This window comes from Melozone crissalis, unplaced genomic scaffold, assembly GCF_028551555.1.
Source record: "Melozone crissalis strain CALT ecotype California unplaced genomic scaffold, PUWL_Pcris_2 ptg000036l_1, whole genome shotgun sequence".
Classification (NCBI taxonomy): domain Eukaryota; kingdom Metazoa; phylum Chordata; class Aves; order Passeriformes; family Passerellidae; genus Melozone; species Melozone crissalis.
The window spans coordinates 13,006,787-13,027,255 of record NW_026535814.1 but is presented as its reverse complement, the minus strand read 5'-3'; the positions used below and the strand labels follow the sequence as shown (position 1 = coordinate 13,027,255).

General features: G+C 45.5%; 1 protein-coding gene across 1 annotated transcript; it reads left to right on the top strand.

Annotated features, from left to right (window-relative positions):
* The first annotated feature begins 18,980 nt into the window (after positions 1 to 18,980).
* LOC128941552 (avidin-like) lies at positions 18,981 to 19,855 on the top strand. Its single transcript, XM_054283387.1, has 3 exons — positions 18,981 to 19,052; positions 19,143 to 19,350; positions 19,731 to 19,855. The coding sequence occupies exons 1-3, from the start codon at positions 18,981 to 18,983 to the stop codon at positions 19,853 to 19,855; spliced, it is 405 nt and encodes a 134-aa protein (XP_054139362.1).
* The last annotated feature ends 614 nt before the right edge of the window (positions 19,856 to 20,469 follow it).

Sequence of the window (20,469 nt, the reverse complement as noted above, 5' to 3'; positions counted from 1 at the left end):
TGATGTGGGTGAAGGCAATGGAAGAGGGTTTTAAGTAAAATAATTGGTGCAATTTGTGAACAGAGTTCCAGTATGGCTTTTACCCCCACCTCCCATGCCTACAGGCATGCTGCCTGCAGCACAGATAGAATAGTCTTCTTGGCGGTGAGTACAGGGGCCAACCTGGTCTTGCCCTCTGGTTTTAACTCTACTTCAGTTTTAGGTGAATCATTTTAATGTTTTTCATTGTTCCTGCCCTTAACAGATACTCGTAATTTTCATAGCCAATTACATTAATGACTAATCCAAGTTAAATTTTTGTTCAAAAATGTTACTTGAAGAGTTATTTAAAGCACTTAGAGTGATTGCGAGGCTTTTACTTGTCTCTGTTACAAAGTACAGTTCACATTTTTACATTTTAACAAGTCTACAACAACATGAAGAACACAAGGTAAGAATGTAGATAACGGCAGTTTGAATGGGTTGGTTTGTTTTACTGTTATAAACAAAGTCGAACTCTACATGTTGTACACAGGGAGTCGGGGACTCCTCTGGTCAGTGGAGCTCAGTAGTGATACGTACACGCTGACACACACAAACACACACGTCTGTTTTCTCAGGTGAGACAGCAGCTGAATGCACGGAGCTGTGCATCCAGAGCCGTGTTTCTGGGCGTGCTCAGCCTGTGTTACCATGCAAGGGCACGTGCACAACTAGTAGACACACACAGGTATTTGTTTACAGGTATAGAGCCTTGGCATTCAGAGTTACCTGTTAGCAGCACACACTTGCACACACACACGGAGCTGTGCACGCTCTATTTGCACACTCTAGCACAGGTATGCTGCAGAGACACTCACTTATGTACAGTCTCTGTCAGTGCACACATGCACAAGACTTGCTTGCACACAGAACTTGTGTACATTAACACAAGCATGTAAATCTGTGTACACTAATATGGATAATGTTATCAACAAACATATCTTACATAGGGCTGTGTTTGCACTTGGAGAGCCTGTGCACACTCAAAAACAAAGGGCTGTGTACTAATATAGTTATACATGAGAGGAAAATTTAACACACAGGCACATAATAATGCACACAACATGCATACACTTTGGTACTTGTGTGTACACTCAGAGGTGTGCACACCAGCACACACAGGTATTGCACGTGCAGATTCACACATCTTGGTACACATTTACCCATAGATATACACTGGCACATACGCGTAAAGCACTCCCCAGACCTCTTTTGGGAAGAGAATAGTAGGATATTTACTTTTTGTTACTACCTTGCCACTTCTAGGTAGTATTTTACCCTCTGTGCCTTTGGGGTGGGATCAGACAGTGTTGTTTTAAAGGAAAGGTTAAAGATAGACTGTATTGGACTCTCATCCCCCATCTCTTACCTTACAATGCTGGGAGAGCACAAACCAGGGAACTTTTTGTTGTTCCTTTCTCCCCCCAGAACAGTGAAAACACTGAGGCACATGCTAGCAGTGACTGAAGGCTATGAAATGAAGAGGTGCTAAACCTTTAAACTTCCAGTGTTTTCATGGAACACATCAACACATCCTACCTTGCATCTCTACTCTTCCAAGGACAAGCAGACTTGCTGCATCCACTCAGGAGAGGACTATAGAAACACTAAACCCAAGTCTCCTTCTCCCAGCCACTCAAACAAGAAGCTATGTCTTCTCTCTTGCCAGGTAAAATTTTAAGAGGATTTCTGATCTAATGAGCAGTACTTAGAAACACAACACAAAAAATTCCCATCAAACTAGGTTTTGAACAGCCCAAACTCTTTAACACAATCAGGCACTGCATCAATCCACCACACAGAGAGAATAGCTTGGCTCTGATGCTACCATGATGTCACGCTGCCAAAAGCAATTGTGTGCAAAATCTCTGTAACGCACCCAGGAAGTGCTTTCCTTGGAAGGCCTTGCAAGTTCCCAAATGAAGTGATTTCAAATGCACTAATGAGTGTGGAATGTCAGCAGATGCTTCCCAACCCATCCCACAACATCAATTACAACTGGATCTGCACACAAAACTGACCAGTGATGTACGACATCTAAATATGTGACAGTGAAGAAGAAATCTCTACAAATGCACTGCTCAAAGAGTAAATAAATAGGTCATGGTATTCTCTACCCCTTTTACACCTATGCTTTGAGATGACTACAAGTTCTCTTGACAGAACTTGTGTAGCTATAATATTTTCTGAAAAATCCTTTCCTTACGATATTTTCTCCTGAGAAGCTGAGATGTCTCAAGATCAAAATGTAAACAATGATTATCAGCTGCTGTGGAATGCAAGAGGAGGATCTGTGATTAGTCTCATGTAGTTGATTCTAATTAATGGCCAAGCACAGCCAGATGGCTTGGACACTCTGTGCGAGACACAAGCTTTTGCTATCTTTCTTTCTTTTTATATTCTTAGGTAGTCTTCTGATGAAATCCTTTCTTCTATTCTTTTTGTACAGTTTTAATATAATATATATCATAAATTCATAATTCAAACCTTCTGAAACATAGAGTCAACATTCTCATCTCTTCCCTCATCTTAAGACCCCGGGCAACACCATCACAAACCTGTCTCTTAGCTTAGTTAAAAGGAGAGAAAGGAAGAAGGAAAAGGGAGGAAAAGAAAGAAGAAGCTTTGCCTTCCTCTTGGAAAGTAAAAGCAAATCATATTCTCTGAATCCCAGTGGAAGCAGCTGCTAAGCCGCTCACGCGGTGCTCCCGTGTTCGCGCGGCTCTACACTGATGTATATCGCAGGGGAGTCTCTGCAGCTGGATGCCCCAGCCAGCCCCGCGGGGCGCAGCTGCCTCCGGCCACCCCAGCAGTCCCGAGTCGCTGCGGGCTGTGGTGGCACGATTACAATGATTTGTGACATGTCCTGCCTCTCCCTCAGCTTCAGGATTCAACAAGACCTGCTGAAGGGGAATAGTATCATGTCCTGTGGCACTGATGCCAGGCTGGTGACTGCTGTGATTTGCACACAACTGAGCCTGCCCACTGCTCTGGCAGCACTGCACCTAAGTGGGTGTCCTGTTGCCCGTAGCCCGGACTTGCTACATCATGCTCTAATTCCTCCATCGCCGGCAGCATCAAGTTCAAAGGCACTCGGGGCCAGTGGTCCCATGTCCCCAAACTGTTTGGTCCATCAGAGCAGCCTTTGCAAAAGCAGCCCTGAGCTCCAGTGCATCTGATGGCCGTGGTCACCCTCAGTTTGGTCGGAACTACTGAAAGCCACAGTGCCAGACGCTCTTGGCTCACTGCCACCCATGTGGGCCCGCACGGTCCCCAGCCTGGAAACCCCGCGTGCTTGGCAAGAGCCGCTGCCGGCAGCACGCCCACCTCCTCCAGGCACCATCAGCCCTGTGGCGTCCCAAGCCCACGGCCAGCTCCCACAGAGTAGCTGCAGTGGACCTTGCACTCCAGTCAGTCTCTGACTGCCAACAGCACCACGCACAACCTCAGCACCGTGCCCCTGACCTGGAAACAGCACGCATTTGGCAAAAGCCACTGCCGGCATCCCCCCGGCTACCCACGGTCCCCTGCCGCCTCTGAGCGCCCTTTTCTGCTAAATGGTCATTTTCACTATCCCTTTAACACTGTGATTCTCAACTTGGTGACTTTCAAGTGCTTTTGAGCCTTTAAAAATCCATTAACCTCACATGTCCCAGCAAGCCAGGGGTCCTTGCTTTTGTCTTTTATGCATCCCCCCACCACATTTCAGCCATTCTTTTCCACTCATGCCACCAGTTACCGGGTTCCCCCCTTCTTCTCATACGTATCCCACCCTGCTTCCAACCATCTACTATCCAGAAGCTTCAAGAGACAAGGATATGTAGCTGGCACAGGCCCTGCAATGCCTCCCTGGAGTTCTGCAGCCTAAGACAGAAATGCCTAGTCATGATGACTGGACCTAAGAAGCCCCTCTTCCTCCTTTGGACCCTTGCTTATCTCTCTCTTAAAGTAAAGGTCGCTTTCTCCTTGACTGCTGCTATTGGACAATTTCTAAAACTCCTCTACCGTATGTAAAGAGGTTACTTTTGCCCAGTTTGGCAGAAGAGCTGTCCCTGAGAACCTTCGCAGAAGACTTCAATATAGACATCCCTGTGCAACCTCATACAGGCTTCCCCTCTCTCTCCCTTTGTCTGCCTAAGGCACTTAGCAAGCTAAAGAGCTGAAATCATAAATGAGCTGATAATCACTTAATAGCTGATGTCACTTAAGAGCTGAGCTTGCTAAGGTTGCCTGTGGGCTGGGAGCTGCCTGGGAGCCGGGGCAGGCTGTGGTGAACAGGACTGCGCTATCCAGATCTGCAGCAGCCAGCCAGAGATACCCTGAAACCCAGCTGAGGTGCGCATTAACTTGGTGTCCCAAACTGGATGCTGCAACTCTGGCACTTCAGAAGAGCAGAATTCGTTGTGAAAAGTCACTGCCTCGGTTCACCAATACCCCCTGAAGAAAAGTCCTCCATTATAGAAGTACTTCTCCGAAGGGCCGTCAGTTGACCCTTACAGCTGACATCTGGACGAGTGTCCGAGGAGACTGACAAGGCAGACCACCCCACCAGCAGACCTTTGACCCACATCTGGCTGAAGAAGTGTACGTTTTGAAACAGCCTTTACCTTGCATCCTTTTTGGGTTTTTTTCTTTTTTTTCTCTTTTTCCTGCTGGAAGGGAATCAGGAAATACGGGGTCAAAACCCAGTCCATTAAAACGACCCCAGAACAAGGGAGACTTCTATTTACTAATCCTAGAACTCCTATCTGCTAACAACTTTTCTTCCTCTAAAGGCAATCTCTCAAAACCTAATTTGAAAAATTTGATAAAATGGTTTCTTTCCCACTTTTCAGATTCTAACACACTATCACATTACACTCCTTTTGGGACACAGTTGGGACCAGGATATATACCCTCCAAACTAATCAAGATTTTTCTGTAACTCGGTTTTTACCTTTCTTTCACATTATTAGCAAAGCTGTAGAGAAAAAAGTAGAGAAAATTCAGCCCCTCTGTAATCGCCCCCCCCTGCAAAGGACCTCCAACTTATTGCCTCTTACCAGACACCCTCCCTTCAAATGCTAATTGCGCTGATAGCAATCTTCCCCTCTCTACACTGGAATTCAGTCCTCTGGGTCTGAATGCCACCTCTGGTGCTGTTTCACCCTCATCCCCTCTCCCTGCCATGGGGAACACAAAAATCGCGCCCCTCCCAACCACCCTCTTGGCACCTGTGGGGATCGTGGGGTCTGCTGTTCCTTGCCCTCTTCTCAGATGCAGCAGGAATGAATTCCGTTCCACCGGTTGTGCAACCCGTGGTATCCTGTGAGTACCATTCCCGCACTATCTCCAAGTGTAACTGCCCCAGTTTCTGTCGGGTCTGCGACACCCCCCACCCCTGCTGCCACTGCCCCCACCCCTGTCGCGACCACGCCCATCCCTGCCTGCCTGCCCCAGCTTCAGGAAACTGCACCGTGCACCCCGTACTGCTGGCCTTTGCAGTGGCACGCTGTGCCAATCCCACTGCCGCCTCCCCCCACTTCTCCCTTGCCCCCATTACCAGGCTTTGCAGCCACACACCCACCCTCAGAGTCCCCTGAATAGAACCTCCAAGATCCCCCATGCTGGCACCCCACTTCCCCACATACCTCAATATCACAGACTGTTTCTTCATAAGAGCACTGCAACCCCAGGATGCTCCATGGTTTGCTTTCTCCATTCCCTCTCTTAACAGAGAGGCTCCACTCAAAAGATAACATTGGCATTTTCTTCCCCAAGGACGAATAAACATTCCCATTATATGCCAGGGGTAGGTTGCTCACATCCTGTCTCCCGTTTGGAACCTATTCCCAGATGCAATCATCCACCACTATATGGATGATATCCTGCTCTGTGCATCAGAAAAAGTGTTGCAGAGTGTTTTCTTTGTTTGGCAGGTTAACTGCTTAATTTGTGGCTTTGTTCACCATTTTATTGGTGGGTTTTGTAATCCCCCTGTAATGTCCTCCCCCTATCTTCAGAGTGCCATAAGCTCCTCATTTTGTATCTTGTGTTTCTAAAATTAGACATACTCCCTCATTGTTATTCAGTTCAGTTAGATGTCAGTCTTCTTGTTTGTCACCTAGCCACTCCCTACCAAGTGTTAATCCCCAACCTTCCAAGTTGTCAATCCTTCCTATCCCTGCCCTTTTCCCCCAGAATCCTCCTTGGTTTCCCCTCCCATGGAGTGTCAATCCTCCCCCGAACCTGCCCTTTCTTCTGGAGAATTCCCTGTCTATTCTGTATCTTTTAGAACCCTATTGGCTTACCCAAGTTTTGTCCCTCCCCATTGCTCCCTTATTGGCTCAAGTGTGAAACGTCCTGCCTTTGACCCCGCCCCAACCATATTCCTATTGGTTTCCTACCCTAAACCCTCCTCCTGAATGAGGCTATAAAAGTTCTTGTTTGCCTCAAGTCCTGGTCTTGGGTGCTGGTCATGAAATAAATCTGCTCTTGTTTCACCCCCAAGGCCCTTTTTGCTCCTGTGCTGCTGCCTTTTTGCTCCTGCGCTGAACCACTGCTGGAGCTTGTGAGGGGGATCTCTCGCGCCCCTGTTGTCGTTGTTGGCTGACTGGGGGGCAGTCCGTGCACGTGACAAAGAGGCTTACTTGAAGAAAACAATTAAAAAGACCATCAAAACCATAGAAAAGGCAGGATTCGAGATCCGTGAGGGCAAAATACAGTACACCAACCCATGGACTTATCTTGGAGTCCAGATCTGGGAAAGGACCATCACACCCCAGCCGCTCACTATGTGAGACGACCTAAAAACCCTGAGGGACTTACACAGTCTGTGTGGATCCATCAGATGAGTACATCCACTGCTAGGAATTACAACTGAGGACCTCGCTCCCCTGTTCAACCTTCTTCATGGCAACAAAGACCCGGACTCTCCACGCACTCTCACAACAGAAGCCGGAGATGCCATCACCAGGGTCCAAGTAGCCCTGTGTTCATGCAAAGCCCATCGCTTTGAGCCCATCCTGCCTTTCCAGTTTATTGTTCTGGGAAAAACACCTTGATTCTATGGACTGATTTTCCAATGGGACACTCAAGTTTGAGATCCTTTACTAATACTGGAATGGATCTTTACAAACAACCAACCTACAAAGACAATTACCACCTTCCAAGAAATCATGGCACCTCTAATTAATAAAGCTAGAACTCATTTCCGTGCTCTTACAGGCTGTCAGTTCACGTGCATATACTTACCACTGACCACTGGTGATCTGGAGCATTTGCTCCAGACCAGTGAAAATCTCCAGTTTGCCCTAGGGAGCTACACAGGCCAAATTTCAATTCATATCCAAAAACATAAACTTTTTAATTGTGATGTAACCTTTTATCTGACCCCCAAATTAGTTCAAAGTGAAACGCCGATCAAAGCTTTACATCCATCTTTATAGATGGCTCAGGGTCATCCCGCAAGTCAGTAATGACATGCGAGACCCTAAGACCCAAAAATAGGAATCTAACATCCAAATAGTGGAGGGATTTCCGCAGAGTGCAGTATTGCAGCTGTTGTCAGAGCCTTTGTGAAATTCAAAGACGAACCCTTTAATCTGGTCACAGGTTTGGCTTATGTTGCTGGTATAGCTATGAGGGCAGAACATACTCTTCTCAAAGAGGTTTCCAATCCAAAGTTATACCATTGATTTCTACATTAACACGCTTAATCTCCCACAGAAAGCAACCTTACTATATAATACATGTGAGGTCACACACTGACCTCCCAGGTATTATCATAGAAGGGAGCAGGAAAGTGGCCACATTGGCCATGGCAATAGAAAGTGCTAGTGTCCCTAATACCTTTGCCCAGGCAAATTGTCCCATGCATTTTTTCATCAAAATGTGCCTACCCTTATCAGAATGTTCAAGCTCTCAACAGATCAAGCAAAAGCTATTGTCGTCACATGCCTGAGCTGTCAGAACTACCAGATACCATCTATGGGGACTGGAGTCAATCCCTGAGGTCTGAACAACTGCCAGCTGTGGCAGACAGATGTGACTCACTTCCCAAATCTTGGGAGATCAAAATGTGTACACATATCCATCAACATGTTTTCTGGAGCAGTATTTGCATCAGCACATCCAGGAGAATCTACACAGCCCACCATTAAACATTTCCTTCTTGCCTTCGCTACCCTGGTAGCTCAAAAGGAGGTCAAAACCGATAATGGATCTGCCCTCGATCCATTATCTCCGATAATGGATCACTCTCATAAGTGAAAAGAGTTCTTCAGTGAGTGGGAAATAGAACACAAGACAGGCATATTTGCAAATCCCACAGGACAATCCAGCATAGAAAGGACACATCAAACCCTCAAAAGAGTCCTCAATCAGCAGTGAAGAGAAAAAAAAGCATATCTCCAGTTGAAAGACTTTGCAAGGCTCTCTACATCATCAGCTTCCTAAATTGTACAACATCAGAGCCTGACCCCCAGTACTTTGCTGCTTTCCAAATACCAGCCAAGCAAAGCTCACTAAGAAACCACCTGTGCTAGTGAAGGACCCAGAAAGACATCAAATTTCTGGGCCATTCCAATTGATCACTTGGGGAAGAAGGTATGCGTCTGTTCGACTACCATCTGGTCCAAGATGGTACCCAGGAAAAAAATATAAAACCATACCTAGGCACTGCAAACACTACTCCCACAAACAGTGACGAGAATTCCCCTGAGTCAAACACAAGAGCTCCACAAAACCAAACCAGCTCTGCCTGGAGACAAAGATGTCGCCGAATACCCACATGCAGAAGAACAGACCGTCCCACCACTCGACAGCAGACCAAATACAAAGCTGAACAACGTACTGCTGCATCTAGCCACAAGCCAGACATAGCCTAAAGACCAGTTTTCTGAATTATATGTTGTTACTCCTTTTACCCCAAAAAAACCCCAATTATTCCCCTTCCCCTTTCTCAACACTTACCAAAACCCCCTAACATTATACCCACTCCCCCATCCTTAGCTTATAGAGAAAAAAAAAAGAAAAAGATGTGGTGGGGGAAGGAACAGAGGAAAGGAAAAAAGGAGAAAACCCTAACCTTCCCCTTCCATGATAAAGATAACAAATTTTGCTTATATTCCCTCTCAGAAGCCCCATTCCTGCCCAAAGATGAAAAAAAATCTCTGTGGGTGCTGTCCTCACTGCTGCCTGGATGTTTTACACTGCACCCTGTGCCTCAGCTGGATTAGCCCACAGCCTAGCCATAATGTTTGGGTAACATTAGCAATGACATTAAAACAGGATGACATGTGCCTATCCATGGGAAGCATTGATAACCCACTTTCCACACGTCTGGTAGGAATTAATAGCAGATGACTGGCCCATCTAAAACTCAGAGGTCTTCCACACCACAGGTAAGAGACCCAACCTGGCAGATACTTGGGACGAGTAGAAAAAAATGTTGCCCAGTGCTCTAGAGGAACCCCAAGAATTGGACCTTTTGGGGTCCTCCAAGACAACATACCGTGTCAAATTTTACTTTAGACGTCCAAAAAATAATTGGTCAGAAATTGACCAGACAGAAAACACATACCAAGAAGACATATCACCCGTTAACAAAGCCTGTAATTATCCCGATTTGTGTAATTACACCGCTCGTGTGATCTCTCTGTCCTCTCTCCACCCCAAAGTATTACCCAAGGGAACATTTCTCATCTGTGGTAACCCAGTATGGGCTGGGATCCCCTCGCAGCTCCAGGGAGGTCCCCGTGCCCTTGGAAAACATTCTACCCTCACTCCAAATACGACCTTCTTACAGAACTGGAAAAAAGCACGTGAATTAAGAGGCCACAGAAGATCCTACACACAATTTGATGAAAATTGCGATCCCAAATTATACGATTGGAACAAACCAGAAAAAGTTGCTGTCGCCCAATTCCTACCATGGGTAGCTGCAGCTAAAGCCCTTGCTGAAATAAATCACCTTGGGTGCTGGCTCAAGAAGCAAGCCAATGCTATATGAGCTGCCTTGTGTGATCTCTTAAAGGAAGAATAAACCACAAGACATGCATCAGTCCAAAATTGAGCAGCAATTGACTTCCTGCTGCTTGCCCACAGAACACGGCTGCCAAGACTTTGAAGGAATGTGCTGCTTCAATCTCTCTTCACACTTGGAATCCATCCACGCAACCATCCGCACAAACTGAAGGAACTTGTGATACTTGTAAAAGTAGAAGACAACCCAGACTGGGACAGTGACCTTTTCAGTCAACGGGGATTAACAGGATGGGTTGCATCTTTGGTTAAGAAAATGTTGTGAGTTTTCCTTGTAATTGTCATTGTATTAGCTATGTTCTCATTCCTTGTTCATTGTTTCACAGAACTGTAGGGAACGCCTATTTTCTAAATACAGAAAGTGGAGTTGTAGCAGGCCCAGGGCCTGCAAGGTCTCCCTGGCGTTCAAAAGCCTAACATAGGAAATGCCTAGTCATGATGACTGGACCAAAGAAGCTCCTATTTCCACTTTTGGACCCTTGCATATCTCTCTGTAAGACTATATGTCACTTTCCTTTTTCCTTGTCGCCTACTATTGGACAATTCCTTAAACTCCTGTACCCTATATGAAGAGAAACTTTTGTCCAGTTTGGCAGAAGAGCTGTCCCTGAGAACCTTCACAGAAGATTCAATAAAGATATCCCTGTGGAATTTCATACAGCCTTCTCCTCTCTCTCCCTGCATCTGCCTAAGGCACTTAGCAAGCTAAAGAGCTGAAATCACATAATGAGCTGATAATCATGAAAGAGCTGATATCACCTAAGCTTGCTAAGGTAGCCTGTGGGCTGGGAGTGCCTTGGGAATTCAGAGAGGCTGTGCTGAACAGGACTGCGCTATCCGGACCCGTGGCAACCCGCTGGGGATGCCCCGAAACCCGGCCAAGCCCGCATTACTGCTGACCTATTTTATGGTTATTTCTTATCTCTAATCACAGTTCTGCTGCTCTCTGAGACCTGCTTTTTGCAGCTTTCCCAACACCCTCTGCTTTAGCAGTAGGTGCTATCACAGTGGGCATTCCAGTGCTACATGGAGCACCTTCAAGGGATGCCCTGCCAAGCCATTTACCTCCATAAATGAACCAACATCCTTTTGGCAATTGTCGTGGATATTGGTCAGCCTCAGAAAGCACATCCCAACTGTTTGAATAATTACACCAAAATCTTAAATTTCTGTATGCAAAATATTGGGGAGTAACGTTGTACTTTGGACGATCACCTTCTCGCCAATGATTAGCTGTAAACGTAAGGCAAATCTCCATTGCTAAAGGATCAAGGATTTGTTTTTCTTGGGGTTCACATACTGCTTTGGGAAGTTCTTTGGCCCAAATGTTCCAATTCAATAGAGGATAGCTCCCATTGTCAGTTTCACCAGGCTTACTATTAAATTGCTTTTTGCTTAAAGGTAAATTCTTTACTGGCACACCGACTAGACAGGTTGAGAAAGGTTTTCTGGTTCTGAATTAGACAAACATAGGTATCCGAGCCTGCTGCCTTGGCTAAGCTCACCCCAACATTTGGTTTTGGTTGTTCCACAGGCAAATCTGCACTACAGGAATCAATTAAAACTAACCAACACCCACATAACATTGGATTTTGCTCCATCCTTTTCCTGAGGTAATTTTTGGCAAAAAAATCCTGCCATAAATATCAATTAAAAAACTTTGCTTTTGACCTTAAAACAACATTTCACCTTTGAAAGTCCACTAGGGGGGATCTTTAACATACCAGTATAAAAACCACTCTTTTGTCAAAAATCAGCTCTATGAAATGAACAATTGACACATTTATAAATAACATGAAATCAGGGCATTTTGCAGGAATGGATGAACAAGGAACCTCAGGTGTGACCCCTGATCCCTCTCTTTGGTTCACGTCTGCATACTTGCTTCTATGGTCTTAGACTCCTGAACACGTTCTGAGGTGTGATAGGGTTTGATGTTTTTGCCTGGGACCCAATTAATTCCTGCACCTGTAGAGATAGAAGCATAGCCTTTGCCCCAAGTGATTAATTGGGAAGGACCTTCAGTTTGTCCAGTCTCAAGGCTTCTAATTAAAACAGGGGGATTTTCTTTCAGTTTTGCCTGTGTGTTATTTGAAAAATGCCTTAAATTAGTGGACTGGGTTTTGCTACAGAGCTGTTAAAAAAGTTAAAAACATACAAAGCTTTGTTCAACCTCATCTGTGGTGTGACCTCTACTCTCCCCTTTTGTTGATCAAGAATGCATTTTAATGTCTGATGTGCCCTCTCGATAGTTACTTGACTTGTGGTAGAGTGAGGAGTACCAAAGATGTGATGAACACCCCATTGTTTGAAAAATGTGGCTAATTTTTGAGATATATATGAGGAACAATTGTCAGTTTTTACTTCTTGGGGCACACCCAAGGAAGCAGAAGATTGCAAAAAACTGGTGACAGGTATGACTACCTGTTTCACCTGTGTGAAGAGAAGGAAAAACTGCACCAGAGAACGCGTCCACTGAAATATGAGTATTTTTAAATTTACCAGAGGAAGGATATTTAGTGATATCCATTTGCCGGAACTGCAGGCTTTGCAAACCTTGTGGGTTGACTGCTCCTGTAGAAACAGGAGGCTGCACAAGCTGACAGTCAGGGCAAGGACTGACGATAGCCTTAGCTTGACTTTTGGAAATTTGAAACATTTGAAAAAAGGCAGGAGGCACTTTGGCTTGTTCAAAAATGTTGGCAAAGTGTTTGAAATAACCATTGTCACTTTGTCTGCTCTCGCGCTTCCTTCCACTAAAAATCCAGGAAGAATAAGCCCTAATGTGAGAAACAAATATGGATTAGTTCTGCATTGCAAAGTTGTATAAAGCCATGAAAGCCAATGATATAAAGTATCATTACTAACATCCTTTAAAACTGATCCTTCTAATCTTTTAACTACAATAGCAACATAAGTAGAATGTGTGATTAAATTAGAAGGAGCTGAAAAGCTCGAACTACAGCAGCAAGTTCAACAATCTAAGAAGATCCTTCTACTGTTTAATATCTGACTCCCAAGCATTAGTTTTTTGGTTCAGTCAAGTTACGACTGATCTCTGACTTTTGCCAGATCCATCAGTAAGAGAGTTATTGCATTTAAAGGTTCTTCACTTAACATAGGTTTCTCTCTAAAACTCGGTTTTGCTTGCAATAATTTGTGAGCTGGGTATCGAAGAGAACAAACACCTGGGAAGTTCAACAATGCATACTGCAAATTGTCAGAATATTGCATTGTCCAATTAAGATAATCTTTTTTCAATGGTAAATAGCTAACTGCAAGTTCTTGACCTGCTAAACTTAACAATCTGGTTTTGGCCTCATTTGCAATTTGTGCTATCATGTCTAAAACTGTAAAAATAGTCTTTGGAAACCTGTAGGGAAGAAAAATCCATTCTATTATCAACAAAGGATCTGTCTCAGAAGGGTCCTACTGAAAAAAGAGACCACAAAGTCACATTTTTTCTCCTAAAACTGCAAAAAAGAAAGGCTTTTCTGGAAGACACTGATGAGCTTGTCATCTTTGGAGAGCTTCCTTGACCTTGTCAAGGGCTGCACGAGCCTCAGGTGTTAAGGTTCTAGGAGAGTTGATGCAGCAGCTTCCTCCCAGTAAATTGAAAAGTGGACCCAGTTCATTGCTGATAATTCCCAAAACAGGTCTGACCCAATTGATTTCACCTAGAAACTGTTGTAAATCTTGTAGGTTGTTGACACTGGTCTGGAGCTGTATCTTCGGCGGTGTAATTGGTTTTTTCAGTTATCTTCCATCCCAGATACTTCCAGGATGGAACTTCTTGGATTTTGGTTATAGAAATTTCAAGTGCAGCATTTTGGATTTCAGTAACAACACTAGCACGGGTTTACTCCATCTCTGGCTGCGTTGGAGCGGCAATGAGCAAATCATCCATGTAGCATAGAATCATGGATCTTGGATACTTCTGTGAAACTAGAGACAAAGCTTGTGCAACAAAATATTGGAAAATTATAGGCAAATTTTTCAATCCTTGGGGCAATGATTTCCAGTGATATCTCTCCATGTGTTCTCTTTGATTGATGACAGGAGCTGAAAAGGCAAATCTTTGAGCATCATCAGGAAGAAGTGGAATGTGGAAAAAACCAGTCCTTTAAACCAATGGCAATGAGACGCCAGTGTTTTGGGATCATTGATAAAGAAAGAGGTCCAGATTGAAGAGGCCCCATGTCTTCAATCATTTCATTGATCTTTCTCATGTCATGAAGCAACCCCCAGGAGTCTGATGTCTTCTTATGGATAACAAATAACAAATACTGGTGAATTCCAGGGGCTGTTCCTGGGGGTGATATGACCTTGCTGTAATTGTTCCTTTACCAATCTTTTAAGGCTATTTAATTTTTTCTCTGTTAAAGGACACTGATCAATCCATATAGGATGATCAGTTTTCCAGTTCAGCTTTTAAGTGGCAGGTTTTGACATGGTTTCCATCACAGGCCCACTTCCAGTTTTGCTCCTATTGGTACGGGGCATCTCTCCCCCAGATGGTGAGAGGCTTGTGAACAACAAAAGGATGCACTGTTGCTGTTTTTCCTTCAGGATCTCTGATTTAGGTTGTGGGGGTTTTTTTTCCCTCTCATCATTCCTGTGTCTGATACAGAAGAACAGGTAGTGTTGTCACAGTCACCAGCTGCCCCAGGAACCCTGCCAAGAAGGTCCAATTTCTTCTTGGCAGAAGGGTTGCTGCATCAACAAACTTTCCTGGGAGCCCTGCCAGAAGGAGCTGGGGAGGAGAGCTCCAAGTACTTGGCAGCAGTGTCACCTGATGTCACAATCTGTTCTTACGAACAGGTTTCATGGCGGATTTTTAATTGATCTCAGAGTGCAAAAATCCAGCATGGCAAAGGGCGTTTGCAGCAATAATCAAAAACCAATGTACCTTTATTAAAAGACCACAGCAAAATTCTTTAGGGGGGATTGGGGAAAAAGGCAAGGGATAAGGAAAAAGAAAGGGGAGAAGAGAAAGGAAAAGTATATAGCTACCAAATGTAAAGACAAAGTCCTTCGAAGTCCAGTCTTGTGGTAGTCACATCAGGGGAGATCTCAAAATCTCTAGCTAACTCAGAGGTTTTTATTAAGATAATTATACTGAAAGTTGTAAAGGAGGGGGGAATAGATACAATAGTCCATATTCTCAGCAGTGGGCGAGAACCATTGTTTTCTTGGTCCAGTGGTCGCAACTTGCAGGTAAACATCTTGCTTTGGTAACTCTCCTCCCCCACACACTTCCCCCGGGTTAGAGGTTTCAGTCTCAGTCCTTGGGAGGAGGGAGGAGTTTTTCCATATAGGGGTCTCATGTCTCAGTCGTTGAGGGAGAGGCTTCTCCCATCTCAGTCCATCTGTCACGGTAGTTGTAAAACAGATGAAGAGTCTTCCATGGGGACCACCAAAAGGTCACCCTAGAAAAGTCTAGCCGAGTCAAGAGGTGGGGCAATTCCAGGGCCATTGTTGTGAAGTGATGCAGGCGAAGGAAAGGGGAGTGTCCCTTCTCTTTTCACTGGGTGCAGTGTTACAAGGGGAGCAAACACACCAACACACCTGTGAACAATCACTTGACAAGGCAGAAGCTCTGTTCAGGCCTCAGGATCCTGGCAACCAACCATCTCCAACAAGATCAGGATTTCAAACAGGGTCTTTTTTCGGCAGTCCCAATTTCTGTCCTTTTCATGACGATCAAGAGGCAGATGAGAGAAACTTTGGACAGAGATTTACACCTGAGCAGCACACCTCCCAGGGAGCCCTGCCAGGAAGGCCAGAGGAGGAAAGCTCCACATCCCTAACAACCCCCCCGTATGAGATAGTGGCCAAGGGATGTGTTGAATTGGTTACAGGAAGAAAGCCAAAGCCTGATAAATCATGTCTCAATTCACTAAATTGGATTTTATTAGAATCATAAAAATCAGGCTGCTCTCGAGCTGCAGCTCCCAAATTTGTATTTGTGAAACTTTCCAATGAACTGTTACAGGTTCCACATTGTATCCCTGCCTTTGGGGATACAGCTGGAAAACTCTCAGCTCCAAGCAGCGATTTCAACATGGTGTTTTTCCTCACCAGCAGCAAATGAGACAGGCTTCAAGGCTTCTAAATGATCTGTCTGTGTCTCCACAGAAACTTTCCTGAGCTCTCCCTCCTACACGCCATGCATCTCTCTGGACAAAGCCATGCTGGCCCTGCTTTGGCCCCTGGCTGCCGCCCGCTGCCTCTGTGCTCCCCCCTTCCCACTCCTCTGCCGGCAGAGCCAAATCCAAAGCTCTTTGACACTTGTAACCAGAGGGTGAGGAACCAAAAGCAGCAAAAACCCTGGAAGAGGCTTGGGGGAGGAATCTATACAAAAAGAATTCTCAGAACTACAAAGCGAACTGCTCTCCTGAGCCCGATCCAAGGGGTGACTTCCCAGGAAGGGGAAACTGTGGCAGGGGTGACCCCCACAGCCCCTCAGTCAGGCACAGTGGATCCAGAATTCCCCAAGGCAGGGCACCCCTGCACAACTTCATAACAAGATCTGGCCACATCTTGTTTGGAAGAGGAACAGGGCACAGAAACAGCAGCCCTTGTTTTGCAAAGCCTCCCTAAACTCTCATCTCCCAGACCGCTCGACTCCCAACATCTCCAGGAGAGGACCCCTGACCCCCCCAAATTCTCAGAACACAACAAAAATCCCAAACGCTTTCCTGGGAAATCCGGGGGTGGATGATTCCGCGGAAGAATGGGAGGATGCCCAGTTGCAGCATCAATGACACACGGAATCCCAGAGTAAACAGAGGACACAACCGAAGGTAGAAGCTGACCTGATTCCCACTTCCCAGGAACTGAGGTGCTGTCCACACTGTCTGGGAAACCCCAGACGCACCAGAAGGGAAGGAACCCCAAACAAAACCCGTGAGCCCCCAAAAGAAGACAAAGGCCCAGCACCATTTGGAATTGTAGTCTCAGAACCAGATGTTCTGTTTTGGTATTCAAGAAAGTCTCTACTACAATCATTCTGTTTAAACCTCTCCATTAAAGCTCTGGAGATAGGCATTAGTTTGACCAAAGTCTCTTCCTTTTTGAGAGTGACTAGATTATAATTTTCCCAGTTTATCTGGAAAATCAAAGGTAAAAGCAGACTTCAAGTCTATATTTTGAGTATTCGCTTTTACCCAGATTAATAGGCCTTTCAGTTCATGTTTTCAGATGTCTGAGCATTCTTTATCCTGTAAAAGTGTCTCAAGCCAGGAAAAAAAGTCCAATTTTGTTAAAGATAGATGATTTCCCACCTCATTGCCAGAAGCCCCTGAAGCTGCTACTTATTACTCAACAAGGATATCAACTACAGATGATGAAGGGGATGATTCATTCCTCCAATTAACAGCCTGGGTCTCTGTCAATGGCACTGTCCACTGTTTTCTTCTTTATTCTTTTAGTCTAACAATCTTCCTTACAGAGGAACACCATTATTCACTGGCTGCGGGCTATGTACAAATCACAAATGGGGTCGGACTGCCAGGAATGAATCTTGAGCTCTTTTGGTTTTCAGCATCAGTCTCATTACAGGGTTATGACAATGGGAAGATGCCATCAGCTCACATTCTAGGCAGCAGACCCAGTTACAACTTACTTTAAAAGTTTTTTGACCGATCACACAAAGCAAAAGCACATTGACAGTAGTTCTATCCAACCACTATAGGCACACCTACCTTTGGTTAAAACAATGCTTGCTTATTTCAAATACACTACCTACTTGTAAGCCTTAAAACACAATGCACAGAGCTCCATTATTAAGCTTAGAACTTCCTAATATCTTGCTAGATATATTTTTATGCAACTTAGGGAGTTATTCTAGAAAAGTGCTACTACACAGACCATTGCTCAATTTGTCCTACTTTTCTCCTTCTTACATAATTTTTCTGCTGACCTTTCTTATGGCTGCTACTTAGCTCTAATCGCAGTTCTGCTGTGTCCGAGGCCTGCCTTTTGCAGCTTTCCCAAAACCTTCTGATTTTAAGGATTCCCACAGAAGAGCTAGCAGTACCGTGCAACAGTGCCCAATGTCAGCAGTCTGCTCAGGATTCGTGGGGTCCTAGAGGCTGTCCTGCATCTCCACAAAGGGTCTCTGGTTACTTCCCAAGAGGATTCAACTGATCCTTGTGTGTTCAACCTTGGCTGTGAACTGCTTCCGATTTCAGTGTCTTGGTTCTTCAGCTCCAGGTTGTAGCCAACATCTGGACTCACTACTTATTGTATTTGTGGCGACCCTCGTGGCAGAAAGGAATGATAAATCTGACTCCAAGTTCTTAGAAGGCTAATTTATGAAATAATGATACTATATGGTATTAAAGAATACTGTACTAAACTATACTAAAGAATAAAGAAAGAATCCTTACAGAACGCTAAAGAGATAATACTGAAACTCGTGACTCTTTCCACAGCCTCGCCACACCTTGGCACTGATTGACAAATCAGTCAAAACCACTCACACTGGAAACCCAATGTACCCATCACCTCTTGGTGAACAATCCCCAACCACATTCCAAAGGAATCAAACACAGGAGTAACAAATGAGATAATTGTTGGGTTCCTTTTTCTCTGAGGTTTCTCAGCTTCCCAGGGGAAAAATCCTGGGCAAAAGGATTTTTCAGAAAATATGAATGTGACACTGAAGGGGTACTGTGGCACCACAATACTGGAGCATGTCACCTGGGCTGTCCATCTACATTTATCTTGGAACAAAGGCATTCTGGGAATATCAGCTGTCACCAGCCCCTCTGATTGCTGATACATTTGGGAACACCTATATTGCACAACATCCTGGCCAGAGCTACCACGCACCCATCTGGCACCCATAAAAAGGAGAGGGAGCAGGAGCCTCAACTGAGACCTGCAAGGAGCACATCCCCAGGTCCATCAGCTGCCTGCCTGCTGCAGAGATGGTGCAAGCTCCGTTTCTCGTCATGCTCTTCCTGGCCTTGGGGGCTCATGGCCTCCAGGCTACTGAGCAGGTACCATCAGGGCTGGGATGCACAGGGTGGGCAGTGGGTTGTGGCTGCAGGCTGTGCTGTGCAACAAGTGCTGAGTTCTTTTCTCTCCAGTGTAAGCTGACTGGGCAATGGAAGAATGACTTGGGCTCCAACATGACCATTTATGAAGTAAATGAAAATGGTGACTTCACTGGGAAGTACCACACAGCTGTGTCAGCTTCCCCAGAAGAGATCAAGGAATCACCTCTGGTGGGGTCCCAGCAGCTCCCCTATCAGAGCCAGCCCACCTTTGGTTTCACTGTCCATTGGACCTTTACAGGTATTTACCCTTTTCTTAGCATCATTGTTGTGTCACCAGACCTCCCCCCCGCCCTCCCTGCAGTGTCCTTGCTGATTCCCTGCCTTCCCCTGCACTATCCCCACTGCTCTCCGTCCCTGCAGCTCCCCCATCCCTGTCCCTGGAGCTCCTCGGTTGCTGCCAGCTCCAGCGGCTGCAGGAGGGGCAGCAGGGGCTGGAGCCTGCACTGCCTGCCCATGTCCGTGTGACACCCCAGCCCTGTGAGCCCTCCTGCTGCTTTCCCCATCCCCTTTGTGCCCAGAGGCTGGGGACAGCAGGGGTCTACTGTCCCCTGTGCTGGGACAGGCACTGACCTGCCACCTTGGCCACGCTCCCCTTCACCTCCTGTCCTGTCCCCACAGATACCATCACTGTTTTCACGGGCCAGTGCTTTGTGGATAAGGATGGAGAGGAAGTTTTGAAGACCATGTGGCTGCTGAGATTACACTCAGAGGATCTTGCAAACGACTGGAATGCCACCTTGTGAGCTCTCTCTTCCTGCCCTGCACAGGTCCCCTGTGCAGTCCTGAGGGGTTGGGGCTGTCAAAATGAGTGCTTTTGGTCACTTGTGAGTCACTCTCACAGGTGTTGGCAAAAGGAAGATTAATGTCTGTTTACAAAAACAGGACTTAGTAGATCTCCATGGCAAGGTTCACTTGATTGATTTCTGCAGGAGTAAAACATAGGAAGGAAAAAATAGGTTAGAATCAATCTAGAATGATTTACATGGAAGCTGGAGGTAGAGAAGGAGAAGTGAGACCATTAAAATGAATCAGAAAGTTCAGGAAGGTGCCCACTGCTTTCTAATCTACTGATGGATCTGAGCTGGGGCTGGTTCCGCTCTCAGTCTCAGACCTGCTCTATGGTTTCTGTCTACAGGACATGACAGCAATTAAATATTGAGTGATTTAACATTGATAAGGTGATTTGGGAGGGTTTACCACAATTACAGCAGAGATTTAATTCTAGATCCAGGCTGGCACTGAGGAGCCTCACTTAGGAATGCTGTGGTAAAGTCATGGGATGATTGACCTTAGTCATCAGTCAGTCTTCATCCTGGATGTAGTGTGAGATGGTAACTACAGGAAATTTTCATAGTTC

Coding starts and splice junctions, on each gene's coding strand:
- LOC128941552 (XM_054283387.1), top strand. CDS start 18,981: ATGGTGCAAGCTCCGTTTCTCGTCATGCTCTTCCTGGCCTTGGGGGCT. Junction 19,053..19,142: donor GCCTCCAGGCTACTGAGCAG/GTACCATCAGGG, acceptor TTTTCTCTCCAG/TGTAAGCTGACTGGGCAATG. Junction 19,351..19,730: donor TGTCCATTGGACCTTTACAG/GTATTTACCCTT, acceptor CTGTCCCCACAG/ATACCATCACTGTTTTCACG.